Here is a 20,406-nt window from a genome sequence, read left to right as displayed (position 1 = left end):
TCAAACCCGAATCATGGAACATCTGTCCAGGATAAGGAATCGAGTTTTAGACGCACCATTAGTAGAACATTTTCAGAAGCACCATCTAAATGAAAATGAGTTTTTAAGTTCACAGTGCTGTATGTGTCACTCAGAGAATCCCAGTCCTCAGGACAAAAGGATTTATTAAGACAGGAAGCTGAATGGATCTTTTAAGTTAAGGTCTTTACATCCCAAGGGTCTAAACTCTGAATTGAACTTGTCATGTTTTGTGTAACTTTGTATCATGGTCTATCTGTATTGTATGATTGTTAGCCATTAGGACTCACAAACACTGTGTGTAGTCTCTGTCACTTTAAATTTCCAAGGTCAGCGTTGTATTTAAGAATCTGGGAGGGAGGGGTTGTTACCTCGACAGTATTGGGGTGCATTGAATGTTGTGCACGTAAGGGTTAACTTTGAACCGTAGGTGACTGTATGCTTTTGAGTTATGGTTTTACATTGATTGTCTTAAGAAGTAATATAGATCAGGAAACTAATGTTGCTGTACAAAAACTTTTTATTTATAGGGTGTTACAAGGTGTATATATGTATATGTATGTATGTGTGTGTGTGTGTATATGTATGTGTATACACACACACACACACATACATACATACATATATATGCATACACACACACATATATATACATATACATAAAGTTTTACATCTAGGAAAAAATGGATGCGCTTTTAACTTTTTCATTTTCTCAGTGCTCAGATGTATGTTCTCTTCTGTAAGTTGATTTCATAGTATATTCTTTAAGAGAAAAATTTATGTTCCTGAAATTAGAAAGTTCCCTACCACCATAGAAAGCTTCCTGCTTTGTTGGAAATGCCTCTTCATGGACTCAGGCTGGCTTCAGCAGGTTTGGCTCTCTCAGTCCCTTGTCCTCTGAGCGCCCAGAGTTGTGGGGAGGCAAGAAGCAAGGGAAGGCAAAGAGGGCCTGCCCCCTGCCCCCACACCCCAACACTGGGAAGGAATTAGGGATCTTGCTCCCCCACAGATTCCTGGGCTGTCCTTGCTGCCGTGTGGGATAGTGGTGGTGGCTGGGCTGCTGGCGTTGGGGACACAGAGCTGACTGGTGCCCTTCCCCTGGCACCCTGGGCACTTGTCTATGTTTATCTAGTGGCCTCGTGACTGAGGGCCAGGCCTCCCCTGCAGAGGCTGATTCTTCTACAGAGGGTTTGGCTGTCCAAGGAGGGGAAAGACCGGACAGAGATGAACTCCACCTTGTAACGTAAGACCACAACCACAATTGGGGGATGAACCCAATAATCTGCTGCGGAGAAAGCAAAAATGGCCATTTCAATAACGGTTCTCCGCCAAACTTGAATGCTTTTGTGGACTGGGTTTTCTTCGCCTTGCAGAGCTTCCCTAACTATTCTCAAATCCTTCTCAAACCTGCTGTGCTCCAAATGTTTGGGAATGATGGTAGTAAAATCCAGTTGGCTGTAATGTGGGTGGCAAAATTTGAGTTTTCAGCAGCCATTTTCTCCCTCTGCCATGGGGTGTGTGTACCTTTTTGGAAAACAGTATGAGAATATTGTATATATCATTGTAACAACTGGTGTAGCAGGTTCTCTGAATCCCCAGCTTTCATTTGTTTTAAAAGTAAGTCTCTAGCCCTTTCTCTTGCAGAGATATAGAGGAAAGGGCATATATCTTCAGAAGAGAATTGGCCAGAGACTGACTTTTAAAAAAACGAAAGCTGGGAATTCAGAGAACAGGCTACACCTACTTTTACAAAGATATCTCGATAAAACAATATTCTTGTGCCAGTTTTTAAACATTGCAAAAATGGAGGTTGATGGCCACATCTGCAGGATAGATTCCCCACTCCTCCACTAGAAGCCAACTGGGTGACCTTGGATCAGTCCCAGCTTCCCAGAGCTCTCTCAGCCCCACCCACCTCACAGGGTGATTGTTATTGGGGGCATAATAATAACACTCGGAGAGGGGATAACAATAATACACCGCTCTGAGTGGGCGTTAAGTGGCCCCGAAGGATGGTACATAAATTGAGTGCTGTTGTTATTATTATTAGGTTTTTCTTCTGTGTTAATTCTTTGATGGCAAGTAAGGTGTCCACTTTGATTGAAACTTTTTCCACACTCCAAACTTTTATATGGTTTCTTCTCTGTGTGAGTTCTTTTATGGCGTTTAAGGCTTCCACGCAGACTGAAGCTTTTTTCACACACTGGGCATTGATATGGTTTCTCCCCTGTGTGAACGATTTGATGGCGTGTAAAGTTTCCAATTTGACTAAAGCTTCTTCCACACTCCAGGCACTTATATGATTTCACCTCTGTGTGTACTCTTTGATGGGTAGTAAGGTGTCCATTCTGCCTGAAGAATCTTCCACACTCCAGGCATTCATATTTTTTCTTTCTCTTCCAGGTTTTCCAATGCGTATTAACCTCAGATTCTTTAGAAAATTTTCCCCTACTAGCTGCTCCCTCATTTCTCTTGCCTTCTATGTACATTTTTCCATGGAGTGGAATTTCATGACCGTTTTCACCTTGTAAAAGACCAGAATGATGCCTTCCTTTAGATGGATGTTTTCTCTCCTCCTCACTTGGGGTATCACAATATTCCGCCTTCACTTTCACTTCTGAATATGTATCCCCTTTATCCATCACTGGACTCTCAGATGATTCGTTCGCTGTCCCCCAGAGGCCTCCTGCAGAAAGAGAAAACTGGTGTGAGGATAGGACACATCTCTAACAGAGTTTTCTCCTTTGTTTTGTGACGGTTGTGTTGCATTCTGGGAATGCTCAGGGGTTAAGATCACAAAGCCTGTTGCCAGTTCTCCCCCTTGCTTTCTCCATTCCTTCTGAATTCAAAGCTAACTAAGCTGGCTGAGGAGTCATTACTATAGCAATGTCTGTAGGCCAAGAGGGCAAAACCAGAGACCATACCATGGAGACTGCAACTGCCCCCCCCGCCCCCCGGAATGCAAAGTGACCCTGTTGTTTTAAGTATCCCTTCTCCTGCCTTTGTGAATTTAGAGGGCAAATAGTTTGAGAGGCCTTGGGAGAAGAACATGGTCACCCTTTAAGAGACAGCCAGCCAGTTAGAGTTTAACACACATAATAGATGGTCTGAACAGATGCAGAAGAAGGACAGAGATAAGTTTGACATCTAGGGGGGAAAGGATGTGTTTTTAACTTTTTTCATTTTCTCTATGCTCAGATGTATGGGTTTTTTTGACAGTTGATTTCATAGTATATTCTTTAAGAGAAAAAATGATGTTCTCAAATTCAGATTTCTCTTTCTCTGCGACCACAGAAAGCCTCCTGCTTTGTCCTCGCAATGGAGCAGCTGCTGCGTTGGAAATGCCTCTTCATGGACTCAGGCTGGCTTCAGCGTTTTTGACTTCCAAGCTGTCCTGTCCTCTGAGCGCCCTGCTGAGTTGTGGGGAGACAAGAAGGGAAGGCAAAGAGGGCCTGCCCCCTGCCCCCACACCCCAACAATGGGAACGAATTAGGGAGCATGCTCCCCCACAGATTCCTGAACTGTTCTTGCTGCCATGTGGGATGGTGGTGACTGGGCTGCTGGTGTTGGGGACACAGACCTGACTGGTGCCCTTCCCCTGGCACCGTGGGTTCTTGTCCATGTCTACCTGGTGTCTGCTCAGGGTGGCCTCGTGGCTGAGGGCCAGACCTCCCCCGCAGTGGCTGATTCTTGTACGGAGAGTTTGGCTGTCCAGGAAGGGGACGAGGCCAGATGGAGATGAACTATGCCTTGTAATCTAGTAACATATAAGACCATAACAGCAAATCTCTCATTGTCTGAGGTAAAAGCAAGGACTCAGAACAAGCACATGAAGCGTGAAAATGGGGGACCAACCCAATGATCTGCTGTTGAGAAAACAAAAATGGCCATTTCAATAACGGTTCTCAGCCAAACTAGAATGCTTTTGGGAAATGGGTTTTATTCCGGCTTCCCCACAGTATCAGAGTACATTTCTGTACCTCACAGTTCCCCTTGCTATTCTCCAGTCTTTCTCAAACCTGCTCTGCTCCAAATGTTTGGGAATGATGGTAGCAAAACATTAGTTGACTGTATTGTGGGTTACAAAGTTTGAGTTTTCAGCAGCCATTTCCTTTCCCAGCCATGGCGGGGGGGGGGGGGGGATGGCTTATTAAAAATAGTACAAGAATATTTTTATATGTATATATCATTGTAACGGCAGGTGTAGCAGTTTCTCTGAATTCCCAGCTTTCATTTTTTAAAAAGTAAATCTCTGTCCCTTTCCCTTGCAGAGATATAAAAGAAAAGGCATGTCTTCAGAAGAGAAGTGGCCAGAGACTTTAAAAAAAAATAAAGCTAGGAATTCAGAGAACATGCCACACCTACTTTTACAATGGCATCTCAATATAACAATCTTCCAGCCCCGATTTTTAAAAATTGCAAAAGCTGGTGGATCGGGAAAGAAGGATGGCCCCATCTGGAGGACAGGGAAGGTAAACCTGCCACGTGGAAGCCCCATTGTTGCTGAGCTTTATCTTCAGCCACACCAGCAGTGGGGCAACCACACAATTCCCTCCCTGTCTGGAAGCCAGCATTATCAAGGTTTGGGGTCTGGACACGCTTTCCAAAGTCTTATTTGGGAGTCTGGTTCTGTGACAGACGAAATGATATCGATCAATTTCTGTGAGTTTAACGTGCCATTAAGTTGTCCCTAACTTAAGAAGACCGTATGTGTTAAGTCCTCCAGAACTTCCTCTCATTATCAGCCTTCATTTGCAAACTGAAGGCCATGACTTCCTTTACGGCATCCCTTTTCCTACTGTCTTCAACTTTCCCTGGGATTATTGTGTTTTTCAGCAAATCTTGTCTCCTCATGTTTGACCAGAGAACAAGAGCTCAGTTTAGTCGTTTTATCCTCTAGGGAGAGTTCAGGGTGGATTTCGTCTAGAACCTGCTCTCCGATCTGTAGCTTGTGGCAATCAAATGAAGAAAAGCATTTTACTGGGGGAGAGATTGGCAGAGAGATGAGGGAGAGAGAGAACTCTGGCCTACTCAGATAAGCAATGGAGAAACCAGTGGTGGTTCTGCCCTGGCTTATTTCTCAAGGGGATTTCCTCGCCCAAGACCCCCTGGCAGCCATTTTTAGAGGGGTCCTCTAGGGGAAGAGATGCTTTGAGAAGGAAATCAGAAGCAATTATCAAAGAGAACAGAGATATGGACACCTGACCTGAGGACACAGCTGCCTGAAACTTTCCGTTCGAGGAGAGCCAACGTAGCTTTGATAAATCGCTCTGGGTAAGGAGGGATCGTGAGTTTTGTGCTCCCTTTGACAACTGAAATTTTTACTGCCCAGGTCCCTGGTTGGTAACAGGAGATTGGAAGGTCGGAGATGGGATAAACAGCTACGACTAAAATTTTAAAGCAAGCTGCCCCTCGCTTTTTGTAGATGCTCCCCTTTTCCTCATTTGGGGCATAGATTCTCACCACCAAAATTTTACTCCCATTTAACATTGCCTCCACCCCCCACAAATCTAATATGATTGTCAGATATTACAAGTTCTGGTTTCAGTACTGATTTACGATACAATACCACCCCATTTTTCTTTTTATTATCTGAAGAGACAAATCTCCCCCCCCCCATTAAGCAAAAATGAGTAAAGGTATGTCAAATAAATGTTGGAAATGTGAGCAACATGAAAGAACATTTTATCATCTTTGGTGGACTTGTCTTAAAGCAAAAAAAATGTGGTCACAAATTCATATGTTGATACAGAAAATTCCGAAGATCAACATAGAACTTAAACCAGAAGCCTTTTTGTGGGACTAACAGTTGGAAAATAAACATCGTATCCTATTTCTATATATGACAACAGCAGCTTGGCTTTAATATGCACAAAAAAGGAAAAGTACCGGATTGTGAAAGTGATGGGAGCTCGTGGAGATGGGTCAACTTACAGCTGTGATCAGAGATAAAACACTGTCTACCTTTATAGTTAATTAGAAATCCCTAATTGACTTCCTGCATGAGATGAGAAAAAATGAATTGATGATTTGTGGATATGATTTCTAAGAAGATAAACGGGAAAAATAAACAAAATGGAGGCGGTACTGAAAAGGCACATTTTAGTGGTATTAGAACTCCAAGTATAATGTGTGTAAAGATATGTTAGGTGTTGTAGAGGAAAACGGAAAATAAAATATGTATTATTTTTCTTTGTTCTTCCTTTCTTTAATTTTCGTTCTTTTCTTTTTCTCTTTCTTTCTATTCTTTTTTCTTTAATTTCTTTTTTGGACTTTTAATCTTATTAATAAAATAAAAAATATTTAAGAAAGAGAGAAGAGAGATACACGGGCACATGACCTGATGAGAGATGCCAGCCAGATAAAGAAGGTAACTGAACTGATTTTAATCTGAAGAACAAACCTGGAAACCTGTAAGCCTTATTTCCCTTTCTATTTAAACACATCACTTAACCTTCTCAAGGCGAAAAAAAGACAACTCCGTTACTTTGGTGCAGGGGTACAACCGATCCTGTATTATATCAAAAAAATTAAGGAAACCAGGCAGTTCTCTCAATCAGGGCATCAGCTACTAAGAGAAAGGATCAGGCCTCAAGAATAACTCTCTTCAGCAACACAGGAATAAAGAGACCAGAAAGGAAAACTGATGAACAAACCAGAAGCCAACTGTGAATGCCAACACTGCTTATCCATTCTTTCCCTGCTGAAAGTTCTCAGAGGCCTATGGAGGCCAAGGGCAAAACAAGGACCTACAGGACCTCTTCCTCTCAGTCCCCCCACCGCCCACCGCCAGAGGTGAAATGACCTTTCTTCCTCCCCTCTGCAGCTGGGAGAAGAGCTAGAATGTGTTCCTCTGAAATCTGTCTGGGCTTGCTTTCAGAGCTGTCTCTGAGAAAAAACAGATGCTTTGCTTTGGAGGCCCAGAGCCCCAGGATCAAGGCCTGCCACTTCCAGCCAAAGGGACTGCCAAAAAAGTTGCCTGTTTTCATAAGTTCAAGACCTACAAGCACCATTTCAGCATTCACAACCAGCCAAGCTCTTTGGAGGAGAGGCTCAGACTGAGAGGAGAAACAAGGCCACAGAAATCCACCCACCCTTGGGAGGAAATGCAGGCATCCCACAGCCCTACAGCAGATGGAACCAGCTACCTGCCAATCCCTCTTCGGCATCAGCGATTGGGAGAAACGGCTCTTCTTCTCCTTCCAGCCTGGAAATGAGGTCAGGTTTGGCAATCTCAGGCCCTTTTATGAGGAAAAAAAGAAAGACAAAATTGTGTCTCTTCTGTGTGTGCATGAACTGAGCGATTCCAAGTCAGGATTCCCGCTCCTCCAGAAATTCACAACAGACAAGTAATAGGGGCGGTGGCCGGGGGGTGGTGGTGGTGGAGTACGGGGCCATATCTGGCATGGGCAGTTCTGTGCCTCCTCCCTGCCAAAATGAGATGGAAATGTCAGCTGAGAACTAAGTCAGTGGCAGAGGAGCCAACAGAGTTCCCGCCACGGCCACCTCTCTGCCCAGTTAAGACAAGACTCAGACTCAAAGGAAACCCTGCTAAAACCCTCCTGCCTTCTCCAAATCCAGGCTCACTTGGCATCTCTTCTGAGGCCTTTTCTTGTGGTCCAGACACAGGGCGGCCAGATTGGGGGGGGGGGGGACTCCCTCTCCACAAGCAGAACCACATCAGAGGAAAGATCGTAGAGAGTGGCAGAGATCAGCCACTGGGCCCAGGGAAGACAGACAGACCACGTCCTCCCTCAATAAGGAGTTCCCTGCAGTCTCTCCTCACAGCCTCTCAGCCAGAAGGAGGCAGCCCAGGGGGAAAGGACCCTCACCCAGAGAGGCCACGGTCCCAAAATTCTCCAGCATGACTTCCTTGTACAGGGCTCTCTGCGCTGGGCTCAGCAAGCTCCACTCCCCCTTGGAGAAATGCACAGCCACCTCTTCGAAGGACACCAGACGCTAGAAGAAGAAGAGAGTTTCTTTATATTGCTGGAAAGGCAGTCCATGAGAAAGAAAATCCCAAAGGCTGGTGTGACGCAGTGGATAGAGTGAAGGACTAGGATCCAGGAGGACTGAGTTTGAATCCCGTCTCTGTCATGGAGGCTTCTCCGGGGACATTGGGCCCTTCACAGTCTCTCAACCTAACCTACCTCACAAGACTGTTGTCTTGAGAGGTCTTAAAAACAGGAATAAATAAATCAAAAGCAAAATCAGGGATGGGAAAACCAAAGTGGAACAAAGAGGAGGGGCGAAGATCCCACAGGACGTTCGTCTCCCCCCCACCCCAGCATTCCCTGGGGTCATCTGAAGACCAGGGGGGCTCTCCTTATCTGCAGGGGGCCAGCAGCCACGGGGGGAAGTGGCCAGAGATGTCCGGGAAGAGATGCAAATCCTTTTCCAGGGGACATTTGTAGTGCAGTATTATTTTCTTCTCTGAACATGTCACCGACAGAGGGGGTGGCCATTTCCCACATTCCACATGGGCACCCTCAAAATCTTGCGGCATCAGAACAGAGGGGAAGGAACCTGATCTTCTGAGCCTTGCAACAGAGAAGGAACCCTTCCTCACATCCACTGTGTACCCCTCCTTACCTGAGCTGACTGCATGGCTGGTCTTTTCCCTTCACCACACGGACGAGACAGCAGAGAAACAGCCAAGGCGATCTTTCTCCTGCTACCTGGAAGGGTGAGACAGATGTAAGGAAGCATTTTGGGGGCAAAGAAATTTCTATGCCAGTTCCGTTGGTGAAGCTGGACTGCCTTAATTGGGTTAGAGGTGCCAGTTAGGAACTGAAATCTCCCCTCACAGAGAAAACAATCCCTGCAAGCGTTACCCAAATCGGTATACCGTTTGCAAGAGAGAAAGAAAGAGATTGCAAAGCAGCTGACCAAAAATCTTTCCTTCCAGTCCATGAAAGAAAAGATTGGGGGCGGGGGAAACATTTGACCTATCCTGTAGATTGAGGAAATCCGGCTGCGAAGAGAAGAGTGGGGTATAGAAACAGAGACCACCTTGTGTCTCCAAGCGATTTTTGCCATGCAGGGGCAGTACCTTGAAAGACTGCTGCAAAGCATTGAGGATTTGGGGGCTCTACTTACAGTACAGATATTCATGATCTGGACTGTGCTGGCCATAATATCAGGCAATGATAAGTGGACAAAAGACCAGGATGGACAGATGGCTGCCTCTGGGAGGGTGAGTGGTCTGTGATAAGGCTGATCAGCTGCTAGATCCTGCCCTGCCTTAAGGCTATCCCAAAACTACCTTCTCGTGAATCACCCATGTTTAAAGTGTGGAAGAGGCTGATGCTGAAAAGGGGAATTTTCGTAGTTTGCATAAAAGCTAAAAATGCTTCCTGGAGAAGGTTTGGAGGAACACATCCCTAAGGGAGGTGAAAAACAAGATTAAGGAGACGGCAGGAATCTTCCGGTACAGTCCCTAAAATGAGAGGAGGAACTAGCTGGGACAGTCCATTGATCGTTGTCTTGGAGACTGGGTGGAAAAAATACCCCTCCAGAGGGAGGGAGGGGGAGTGGGGGCATCTAAGGTGTTTTCCACAAGTGGGGGGAAGACTTGTTGCTGCTGGAACAGCCAAGGCAATGCAGTGGCAATGGGGCTTCCACGTGGCGGGTTTCCTGTATGTCCCCTGCCCACCTTCCAGTAGTGCCTACCACCCCCAAACCCTTCCATGTCACAGATGCCCACCTACTCCCCTACCACGGCATGAACTGGCATAACTATGTTGGCACAAAGTTATACCAGGATGTACCAGTTTGGTGTAGTGATTAAGAATGCGGGACTCTAATCTGGAAAACCGGATTTGATGCCCCACTCCTCCACTTGAAGCCAGCTGGGTGACCTTGGGCCAGTCACAGCTTCTAGGACCGCTCTCAGCTCCACCCATCTCACGGGGTGTTTGTTGTTGTGGGGATAATAATGACATACTTTGTAAACCACTCTGAGTGGGTGTTAAGTTGTCCTGAAGGGCAGTATATACATTGAATGTTATTATTATTGAATCAAGGTCTTTGAATTTTCAGCTTTCGCTTTTTAACAACAACAACATAATTGCACAGATACCGTTCTTCTAGCCAGATTAGTGCCCCACCCAGAACGGTGAACAAGTTGGTGTTATTATTATTCCCCCCCCCAATACAGTTCAGGAGCTGAGGCTGAGTGGAGTGGCTTACCCAAGGCCACCTACTGAGCTCATGGCAGGAGTGGGATTTGATTCACAGCCGAACCACTTAACCGCTGTGCTACAGCAGCTCTAGTACCTTTTGTTGCGAAGGTTAAAAAAAAGTAAAGGTAGTCCCCTGTGCAAGCACCGAGTCATTACTGACCCAAAGGAGGTCTCATCGTGAATGTTTTCTTGGCAGACTTTTGTTATGGGGTGGTTTGCCATTGCCTGCACTTTACTCCCAGGAAACTAACCTCGGAAGGATGGAGGGCTGAGTCCACTTTGCTCGTTGTCTTGGCTATCTGAACCCAGCTTCCCTGAGTTGCTGGGAGAGGGGAAATCCGCTTTCTCTCCCCCAGGGAAGAAATCAGGTTGCAAGGCAGCTGGAGGAGTGGGGGGCGGGTCTTTCATCAGCCTCCAGCGCGTGACCCCCCCTCCTCCCCGGATTCTCCTTCCCGACATTGCAGAGAGGAGGAACCTCAAAGGACCCGCCGTGCAGCCCCCCCTTCTGATCTCCCCCTCCTCCAAAGCGGCTGCAACTCACTCACTAGACGAGTCCGGGATGGAGCATTTGCCGCCGCGGAAAAAACAGGTTCCAAATGCCTAGAAGGGAGGGGGCGCTGCAGGAAGTGACCTCACCAGCCCCACCCCCGGCTGCACGTCTAGGAGTTGAGACTCGCTTGCTTTAACCCTGTGGTTGACTGCCCCGGCCCTTGCCCGGCTTTGCGCTCCACGGAGACGGCGGACTGGGTCGCCAAAGAGGCCGCTGCGCGCTCCTCCGGCTGCTCTTTGGGGAAAGGCGTCGCCTGCCTTGGGCGGGGGGCGGGAAGGGGGGGCTCTGTACCTGGGGGGGGGGGTGTTGGGTCCGATTCCCGGTGGGTATAAAGGGGGGAGCCCCTCCCTGCCCTTCTCCAGCCCGCCCCGCCCTCGAGGGAAAGGGGCCTTTGGTTGCCCCCTGCATAGGTAAAGCAGCCCCCCCCCCACCAACACACACCCGGGTCTGGGCAGGGGGCATTGCATTGGGGGGACAGACGCCCCAGGCTGCAGTGGGGGGGGGGGACGTGCCTGCTGGCCCCTAGTGGGTTTGCCACCTTCCAGACTGCAGGCATCTCTTGCCCGGGAGGAAAGGGCAGTTTTGTAGAGGGGGGGGGCTGTGGCTGAGTGGAAGAGCGGCTGCTTAGCCTGCAGAAAGTCGCAGGTTCAATCCCCGGCAGCATAAAAGGCTCTGAGTACGAGGGGATGTGAAGGAGAGCCCCCACTAGGGTTTCCAGTCTCCAGGTAGTGGCTGGAGATCTCCCGGAGTTGCAACTGGTCTCCAGGCCACAGAGATCAGTTCACCTAGAGAAAATGTCTACTTTTGGGGGTAGACTCTATGGAATTATGCCATGCCAGGGTCCTTTCCCTCCCCAAACCCCACTTTCTCCAGGCTTCGCCAGGTTTCACCTCCCCCCCCCAGATCTCCAGGAATTTCCCAACTTGGAGCTGGCAACCCTAGCCCCCACCCACCAGTCCAAAGACACAATAGTGATCTTTATGGAGAGTGGGAATTTCATGGGTGGGGGTGATTCATTTTCATGAGTCCATTTCCTAGAGCAGGATACCTCCGAAGCCCCACTGCTGTATACTCAACTTGTCCTGCCTGTGGGCTCTGGCCTGGCCCTGGCCCTGCAGAAAGAGGGGGCTGAACCAGATGGACTCTTGGCCTGATCCAGACAGACCCTGCTGAGATGTATTGTCGAAGGCTTTCACGGCCGGAGAACGATGGTTGTTGTGGGTTTTCCGGGCTGTATTGCCGTGGTCTTGGCATTGTAGTTCCTGACGTTTCGCCAGCAGCTGTGGCGAAGACCCTGCTGAGGTTCTTGCCCTGGGACTCTCCACCCAAGCAGGCTCGAGTTTGGGGCTGAAGGAAGTCTCAAAAATCCTATGCTGCCTTTCCAGGGAACCTGCCCAGGGGGGCTTGAGAAATGAAACATCCAAGGCTTCTCAAGAGTCACCCTTCACATCTGGTCTTTGATTAATTTCTCCTACAGGGAGGAATGGAGGCTCCATTTACCCCCCCCCCCAGGGCTGTTGCCTTCCCCTCCCGCCTGTGGTTTGGTGCTGCAGTAAGAGGGGGCCCGAGTCAGACAGACCCAGCGGATGTTTTTACCCTGGGACTCTCCCCCAAAGCACGCTTCAGTCGATTTTATTTATCTGGAAAATTTCTATGCTGCCTCTCCAGAGAACCTGCCCAAGGGGGCTTGAGAAATGAAACATCCAAAGCTTCTCAAGAGTCACCCTTCACATCTTGTCTTTGATTCATTTCTCCTACAGGGAGCAGCTCCATTCAGGGTTTGTGACTGAGCTCTGCTGCATGGATTTCTCTACTCCCCTTTTAAAGGATATTTTACTACAGCCTCAATCCATGCAAATCTGGCTACAGATTCCTTTGGGAGGTGACAAAGTCCAAAGGGGCCCTTGTAGAAACTCTGGGCTCTTTGGCCATAAGGATTAAGAGCTCCTGGCAAGAGTCTGGAGGCATTATGGGGAAGAATTGTTAGCGCGAGAATGACCCCCATTTTGCTTTCCAAGTGCTGCTACCAAACCCTTGAGGGTCAAAGATGGAGGCGAGGGTCGGGACACGTGAGCTTGACAAAACTGAAGAGCACCAACCCCACATGGTAGGACAGGGCCCTGATTGGCTCCAGAGATCAGCCCAGCTTGCTAGGCAACGAGGTGTAAAACTGGAAGGTTCTGCTGTGGACATGGCTCATGGCCTTAGCTTCAGCTTTTGCCTCTGTGGCTCCTCCTCAACACCTTTATGGATTACAGCTTTGCTCTGATGCCTTGGGCTTTGGAACTGAATGCTGACCAAGAATGCTGCGTGATAACTTCAAGTTGCCATCATGGATTAGAGGGGCAAAGTTTTAGCTAGCTGTATTGTTTCCTGTTTCCTTTTGTGCACACTTTCTTAATAGACCCTTTTGTGCACAATAAACAAAAACATTCTTCGAGCTGTGTGGTGTTTGCTTGGCTCCTGGCTCAACCTCAACCAGTGTCCAGGCTGAACTGGCCCAGCTGCCTTTGGGGCTCTTTGGTGGGAGGTTCAGCTTAGCTGACTTCTAGGTCAGGCAGGAAAACTGTGCCCCCACCTGCTAGGGTTAGTTAGGGAGAATGGTGTTGTTGTTGTTGATTTTAATGATATACACTCAGCATGCCCATCAGGAGGCTCTCTCCACATCCATAGAGTCAGAACACGCGCTTTACTGTCTCACCTGTCCCTTCCTTCCAGGTGATGCCAGCCTCCGGGGGGGGGGGGCCTGGAGATCTCCCAGGATTACGTGTTGTCCAAACTAAAGAGATCAGTTCCCCTGGAGAAAATGGCAGCTCCAGGGGTTCTAACTTCAAGGGCAGATCCAGGGTCCCCATTTCTCTCCAGGACCAGCCCTCTCCATATGCTCTGCCACAGGGCTGAGGTGAACAGCTGCCTGGACAGAGGCCTTCTCTCTTGAGGCTCCCTCTTGGTGGAAGGGCCTCAGAAAGGCTCCCACAATTGTCTCATCCCACAGAAGGTGTCGAACAGAATGGTCTAAAATGGCATTTTAACAGAGGGAGTAGAATTGTAGTTTTAGAACAGACTCTTCTGCATAGCTCTGGCCAGGCCTGATTCAGACATCAGCGGGCTCTTAAGAAGCCTTAACCCTTCCTATATCTCATTTAACTAACGGCCAGAGCCACACCTCAGCAATTGTTTTAGGACCATTAAGAGGAACAGGACACCAGTAAATGCTATTACAGAACCCCTGCTTCCATTCTAAGCTTTTATTCCAGCATCATTATTCAACATTCTCAGTGTTAAATGTATCAACAGAAAATCATGCCATCCCTCATTGCTACACAGATTATTTAAAAAGGAGCAATTACACGAATCCATAACAGTTTCCTATTCCCAAAGATGAGCAGATCACGACCAAGAAGCCCCGACTAGAAAAAAAGTCCTGATCCATTTCCCCTCTCACATTTATTGGATTTGAGAATTATTTCTCAACAATAGCTAACTGTTCCACTTGCTAAGGGTGCGCATTCTTGGCAAACTCATTATTTTAACTTCAGACATCATACAAGGTTATCGATACTTAAAAAGACTTCTTAAAGCATACAAAATTTCTTCGTTCATTCGTGCTACTTATTATCTTAACAAAAACTATATAAAAATACTGATCACAATTTTCTCATACATATGAATAACGTTTGGTCCCACAACCAACATACTTTAAATCAGTATCTTCATTTCGGTGAAGTCGAACAATCTTGCCATTCTCGGATGCATCGGTGCACTTGAGCCTCGACACGTGGGATCGACTGATATGGGCTTGCAGGATTTGAGTTCAGTAGCACATTAGAGACTAAACAGGTTTTCAGAGTGTAAGTTTTCAAGAATCAGAGCTCCCTTCTTCAGATACAAGCGGGAACAGAGATCCAGAGCCTTTATATCCCAGCCAAAGGCAGGTGGGGTGTTATAAAGGAGGGCATCGGGATGTGAAGGAACAATACAGCTTAATTAGAGCAGAAATTGGCATCTGTAGTGAAATAAAGAATCCCAAGTTTCTGTTCAGCCCCTCAAAGGGGGGAGGGTGTCCATTGATCTGAATGAACTCCATTTCTGCAATCTCACGTCGTAATCTTTTGAAGTTTCTCTATTTCAGGACAGCCACTTTTAGACCAGCAACGGAATGTTCTGGAAGATCAAAATATTCTCTCAATGGTTTTGACTGCTGTGATTTATAACATCAGATTTATGTCCATTCATTCTTCTACATAGGAACTGACCTGTTGGTCCAGAATAGAGAGTAGAAGGGCACTGCTGATACTTAAGAGCATATAGACCATTGGAAGATGAATAAGTGAATGAACCTGAGATGGTAAAACTGGTGCTGTTACATCCAGTGACCGTGACAAGGGTTAGATCCGATGTACAAACAGCCATATAATTGTGTGACTACTTTGTCTCTTGTCTCTCTCCAAGGCTGTTCAACTCTTGAGCCCTTTCTAGCCAGGGGGATAAGTGAACTTGATTCCTGCATGCAGCGATATCCTCTATGATTTTCTCAATGAAATCCTGCACCTCTTTCCCTATATTTCTGGCTATATCTGTTACAGCAGTCTTGAGGGGTGGCGTCAAAAAGGCCAAGGGAGTCAGAGAAGCTACACAGGTGGTTTCTGGAATGTTCCTTTAGATCCCAGAGGTGTGTTATATTTTCCCCGAGAAAGGAGAGCAGGAAATGGCAGCAACGTGGACACATAGTGTTGCCAACTCTGGCATGGGAAATGGTGGGACAGACCTCAGAAGGGATGTGAAGCCACCGAATCTGCCCTCTGAAGCTGGGCACCAGGGGGACTGGTCTCTAAGACCTGCAGATCAGATGTAATTCTGGGAAAACTGCAGGCACCACCTGGAGATTGGTTACCATAAGTTACATCTGTCAGGCACACTGGACTGGATTGGCTCCAGTGCAGCTTCAGCTAGGGTAGCTTTTCCCGCCACACCAGGCATTTTTATGGTTTCTCCTCTGTGAATTCTTTGGTGGGACTTAAGGTGCACAATAATCCTGAAGCTTTTCCGCACACTCCTGTTAGTCATAGGGTTTCTCCCTTGTGTGAATTCTTTCAAGGCTTTCAGTATCACTGAAGGCTTTTCCACTTTTCAGGCATTTCTATGGTTTCCAACCTTTATGAATTTTTTGGTGGGAAGAAAGTTTTCCCCCCTGACCGAAGCATTTCCCACACTGCACACATTTCGAGAGCCAGTTTGGTGTAGTGTTTAAGAGTGCGGGACTCTAATCTGGAAAACCGGGTTTGATTCCCCGCTCCTCCACTTGAAGCCAACTGGGAGACCTTGGTCAGTCACCGCTTCCCAGAGCTCTCTCAGCCTGACCCACCTCACAGGGTGATTGTTATTGGGGGCATAATAATAACACTCTGAGAGGGGATAACAATAGTAAACTGCTCAGAGTGGGTGTTAAATTGTCCTGAAGGGCGACATATAAATTGAATGTTACTACTACTACTACTACTACTACTACTACTACTACTAGGGTTTTCTCCTGTGTGAATTCTTTGATGAGAATTAAGGCTTCTTCTATCACTAAAGCCTTTTTTACACTCTGGGCATTGATAAGGTTTCTCCCCTGTGTGAATTCTTTGATGGAGTGTAAGATTTCCATGATGACTGAAGCTTTTTCCACACTCCAGGCACTCGTATGGTTTCTCCCCTGTGTGAATTCTTTGATGGGAAGTAAGGTGTGCATTTTGATTGAAACTTTTTCCACACTCCAGACATTTATACGGTTTTTCATTTGTGTGAATTCTTTTATGGCGTTTAAGGCTTCCACGTTGACTAAAGCTTTTTCCACACACTGGGCATTGAAAAGGTTTCTCCCCTGTGTGAACGATTTGATGGCGTGAAAGGTTTCCAGGTTGATTAAAGCTTTTTCCACACTCCAGGCACTTATATGGATTCTCCCTTGTGTGAATTCTTTGATGGGTAGTAAGCTGTTCAGTCTGACTGAAGATTTTTCCACACTCCAGGCATTTATATTTTTTCTTTCTCTTCCAAGTTTTCCAATGTGTGTTAACCTCTGATTTCTTAGAAACATTTTCCTCAGTTGCTGTGCCTTCATTTCTATTGCCTTCTATGTACATTTTTTCATATAGCAAAATTTCATGACTGTTTTCACCTTGTAAAAGACCAGAATGACTCCTTCCTTTAGATGGATGTTTTCTCTCCTCCTTCATTGGGGTATCACAATATTCAACCTTCACTTTCACTTCTGAATATGTATCCCCTTTATCCATCTCTGGATGCTCAGATGTTTCATTTATCGACCCCCACACGCCTTCTGCAGAAAGAGAAACATAGTGTGAAGTTAGGACACATTTACAACCTATTGTATCAGTTCTCAGCCAAACTTGAATGCTTTTGTGCACTGGGTTTTATTCCTGCTTCCCCACAGCATCAGAGTACATTTCTGCACCTCACAGAGTTTCCCTTGATTTTCTCGTCTTTCTCAAATGTGCTCTGCTCCAAATGTTTGGGAACGATGGTAGTAAAATATTGGTTGGCTGTATTGTGGGTGGCAAAATTTAGGTTTTCAGCAGCCATTTCCTCCCCCTGACGGGGTGGGGGTTCTTTATGAAAAATAGTATGGGAATATTGTAATATGCATATATCATTGTAACAACAGGTGTAGCAGGTTCTCTGAATTCCCAGCAACTTGGGACCAAGGCCTGCAGGACAAGTGCTCATCCCAGTGGCAAAAAAAGGGCCTGCAGGATCTCTACCCCTCAGTGCCCCACACCAGAGGTGAAATAACTTTCCTTCCTACATGCTGCAGTTGGCAGAGGAGCTACGATGTGTTCCTAAGAGACCTGTCTGGGGTTGCTTTTGGTATTCTCTGAGGAAACGCTGATGCTTTGCTTGCAGGCCCAGTGCCCCCAGATCAAGGCCTGCCCCCTCCAGTTAAAGGGGCTGCCAAAAGAAGCTGCCTGTTTTCGTAGGTTCGAGCCCTAGAAGCACCATTTCAGCATTCACAGCCCAGTCAAGCTCTTTGGAGGAGAGGCTCCATCTGAGAGGAGAAACAAGGCCACAGAAATCCACCAGGCCTTGGAAGGACGTGGAGGCCTCTCACAGCCCCACAACAGATCGAAGCAGCTACCTGCCAATCCCTCTTCTGCATCAGCGATCGGGAGAAACGACTCTTCTTCTCCTTCCAGCCTGGAAATGAGGTCAGGTTTGGCTATTGCAGGCCCTTTGATGAGGAAAAAAAAAGAAAGACAAAATTGTGACTCTTCTCTGTGCTCATGAATTGAGAAATTCCAAGCCAGGATGCCAGCCCCTCCAGAAATACCCAAGACAAGGAATAGGGGGCAGGCAGTAGGGGGCCATACGTGGCACGCGCAGTGATGTGCCTCCTCCCTGCCAAGATGAGATGGAAATGCCAGCTGAGAATCCAGCAAGGTCCTCCACAGCCACATCTCTGCCCTGGTAAGGCAAGGCCTAGACTTGGGGGAGGGGGAGCCCCTGCTTAGACCCTCTCGCCTTCTCCATATCCAGGCTCACATGGCACCTCATCTGATACCCTCTCTGGTGGTCCAGACTCAGGGATTCCAGATAGGGGACCCCTTCTCCACAACTCCTCCCAGGTTGGAGGAAGGATCACAGAGAGTGGCAGAGATCAGCCACTGGGCCTAGGGAAGGCAGCCTGACCACGTCCTTCCTCATTAAGGCCGCCTCCCCAGTCCCTTCTCAGAGTATGAAGGAGGCAGCCCAGGAGAAAAGGATCCTCACCCAGAGAGGCCACGTTCCCAAAATTCTCCAGCATGACTTCCTTGTACAGGGCTCTCTGCGCTGGGCTCAGCAGGCTCCACTCCCCCTTGGAGAAATGCACAGCCACCTCTTCGAAGGACACCCGACCCTGGAAGAAAGAGAAGAGAGTTTCATTATATTGCTGGAAAGGCAGTCCATAAGAAAGAAAATTTCAATGGCTGGTGTGACATAGTGGTTAGAGTGAAGGACTAGGACCTGGGAGGACTGAGTTCAAATTCCCCTTCTGTCATGGATGCTTCTCCGGGGACATTGGGCCCTTCTCAGTCTTGCAGCCTAACCTACTTCACAAGACTGTTGTTGGGAGGGATAAGTGGTGGAGAGGAGAACAGTATGAAAAGCTGCTTTGGGTCTTTGATCAGTTAAAAAAAAAGGGACGTCATTTAAAAAACAGAGATAAATAAATCATAAGCAAAATCAGGGATGTTAAAGCCAAAGTAAAACAAAGAGGAGGGGAGAAGACCCTATAGGAACGTTTGCCTCTCCTCCACCCCAGTCTTCCTTGGGGCATCAGAGGGCCAGGGGGGCTCTCCTTATCTGCGGGGGGCCTGCAGCCAAGTGGGGAAAAGGCCAGAGATGGCTGTGAAGAGGAGCAAATCCCTTTTCAGGGGACATTTGTTCCCACCATCCAAGTGGGCAGCCTCAAAATCTTGTAGCACCAGAACCGAGGGGAAGGAACCCGATCCGCTGAGCCTTGCAGCAGAGAAGGAACCCCTTCCTCGTATATACTTTACATCTCCTCCTTACCTGAGCTGGCTGCATGGCTGGTCTTTCCCCTTCACCACACGGAGGAGAGATCAGAGAAACAGGCAAGGGGGTCTTTGTGCTGCTACCTGGAAGGGAGAAAAAGAAAGATGGAGGGAAATGCTTTTGGGGCACACAAATTACTATGCCAGTCCGTTCAGTGAAGCTCTCTCTGGACTTGCTTTGGGGCACAATTCAAGATCTTGGATCCTGAGTCTTTGGCCCAATATCTCTCCCCACACCCAGCCATTCTTTATGGGGGACGGTCCCACCTTCCTTATCCATTCCTCCCCCTCCCCGTCTTGCCACGTTACCTCCCAACCTCTCAAATCCTTTCCTGGGTGTTGAGTCCCTGGCCCTGCCAGAAGCCACCATACAACTAGGAGGAAGGAGGTGGCTAAACCCTGAGGCTTCAAGCGGAGGAGTGGGGAATCAAACCAGGTTCTCCAGATTAGAGTCCCGCACTCTTAACCACTACACCAAACTGGCTCTCTCAGTATGCATAAAAGTTGAAAAATGCTACCTGGAGGAGATTTGGAGAAACACATCCCGAAGTGGGGTGAATAATAAGTTCAAGGAGAGGGCAGGAATCTTCCGGTACAGTCACTACAATAAGGGGAGGAGCTAGCTGGGGCAGTTCATTAGTGTCCCTGAGAGAGGGTCCTTCACTAGGGTCAGATTACTCAGGGATGGGGCTCCAAAGTCCTTGGGGAGAATGGCCCTCTGGTTTAACCAGCCTGAGGAGGGCTCTAGGGAGGAGTGGGTCTGCCTTCCATTGCTGATTAAGGACTCACCATCTTGCTCGCTGCATGGCTCACTGCCACTGATGTTAGCTTAACTTCAACAGGGGGAAGACTCCATTTTGTAGCCCTAAGCCCATTTTAGAACCCAAGCAGGGGCCCAAAAATGTCCCCCCCCCCTTAAGGCAAGGGTCTGAGGGCTACTCAAGGGAAACATTTCTGCCCTCTACTGGATGATGTTTTTCCATGGCAGAAAGATTTTAGCAGAGAGGAGCATCCCAAAATGTGTGTTTCTTTGGGCAATCTTAAGCAAAGCCCACTTGAATCCAACTTGTGTGGAATAAGCAGCGGGAAGCGCCTG

At 47.6% G+C, this 20,406-nt stretch overlaps 2 protein-coding genes across 2 annotated transcripts; both read right to left on the bottom strand.

The window, feature by feature from the left end:
- Window positions 1-1,009: 1,009 nt before the first annotated feature.
- Window positions 1,010-10,378, bottom strand: LOC129328002 (zinc finger protein 135-like). The gene is made up of 5 exons (XM_054976743.1): window positions 10,363-10,378; window positions 8,611-8,696; window positions 7,851-7,977; window positions 7,167-7,259; window positions 1,010-2,704 (listed from the first exon to the last, which is right to left on the bottom strand). The coding sequence occupies exons 1-5, from the start codon at window positions 10,376-10,378 to the stop codon at window positions 1,935-1,937; spliced, it is 1,092 nt and encodes a 363-aa protein (XP_054832718.1). The 3' UTR covers window positions 1,010-1,934.
- A 5,318-nt stretch (window positions 10,379-15,696) lies between these two features.
- LOC129328001 (zinc finger protein 675-like) lies at window positions 15,697-19,590 on the bottom strand. Its single transcript, XM_054976742.1, has 5 exons — window positions 19,578-19,590; window positions 19,309-19,394; window positions 18,526-18,652; window positions 17,894-17,986; window positions 15,697-17,077 (listed from the first exon to the last, which is right to left on the bottom strand). The coding sequence occupies exons 1-5, from the start codon at window positions 19,588-19,590 to the stop codon at window positions 16,119-16,121; spliced, it is 1,278 nt and encodes a 425-aa protein (XP_054832717.1). The 3' UTR covers window positions 15,697-16,118.
- Between the last annotated feature and the right edge of the window lie 816 nt (window positions 19,591-20,406).

This window comes from Eublepharis macularius, chromosome 4 (genome assembly GCF_028583425.1).
Source record: "Eublepharis macularius isolate TG4126 chromosome 4, MPM_Emac_v1.0, whole genome shotgun sequence".
In the NCBI taxonomy this organism is placed as follows: Eukaryota; Metazoa; Chordata; class Lepidosauria; order Squamata; family Eublepharidae; genus Eublepharis; species Eublepharis macularius.
Note: the sequence above shows the minus strand (reverse complement) of the source record. Positions and strands in the feature narration are given on the sequence as shown.

Bases quoted from the DNA above. Each gene is read 5' to 3' on its own strand.
- LOC129328002 (XM_054976743.1), bottom strand. The intron at 7,978-8,610 runs GTAAGGAGGGGT...TTCTTCTTCTAG, and splicing joins CAGCCATGCAGTCAGCTCAG to CGTCTGGTGTCCTTCGAAGA. The intron at 7,260-7,850 runs GTGAGGGTCCTT...TCCTCATAAAAG, and splicing joins TGGGACCGTGGCCTCTCTGG to GGCCTGAGATTGCCAAACCT.
- LOC129328001 (XM_054976742.1), bottom strand. The intron at 18,653-19,308 runs GTAAGGAGGAGA...TCTTTCTTCCAG, and splicing joins CAGCCATGCAGCCAGCTCAG to GGTCGGGTGTCCTTCGAAGA. The intron at 17,078-17,893 runs GTAGCTGCTTCG...CTCTTTCTGCAG, and splicing joins TGCAGAAGAGGGATTGGCAG to AAGGCGTGTGGGGGTCGATA.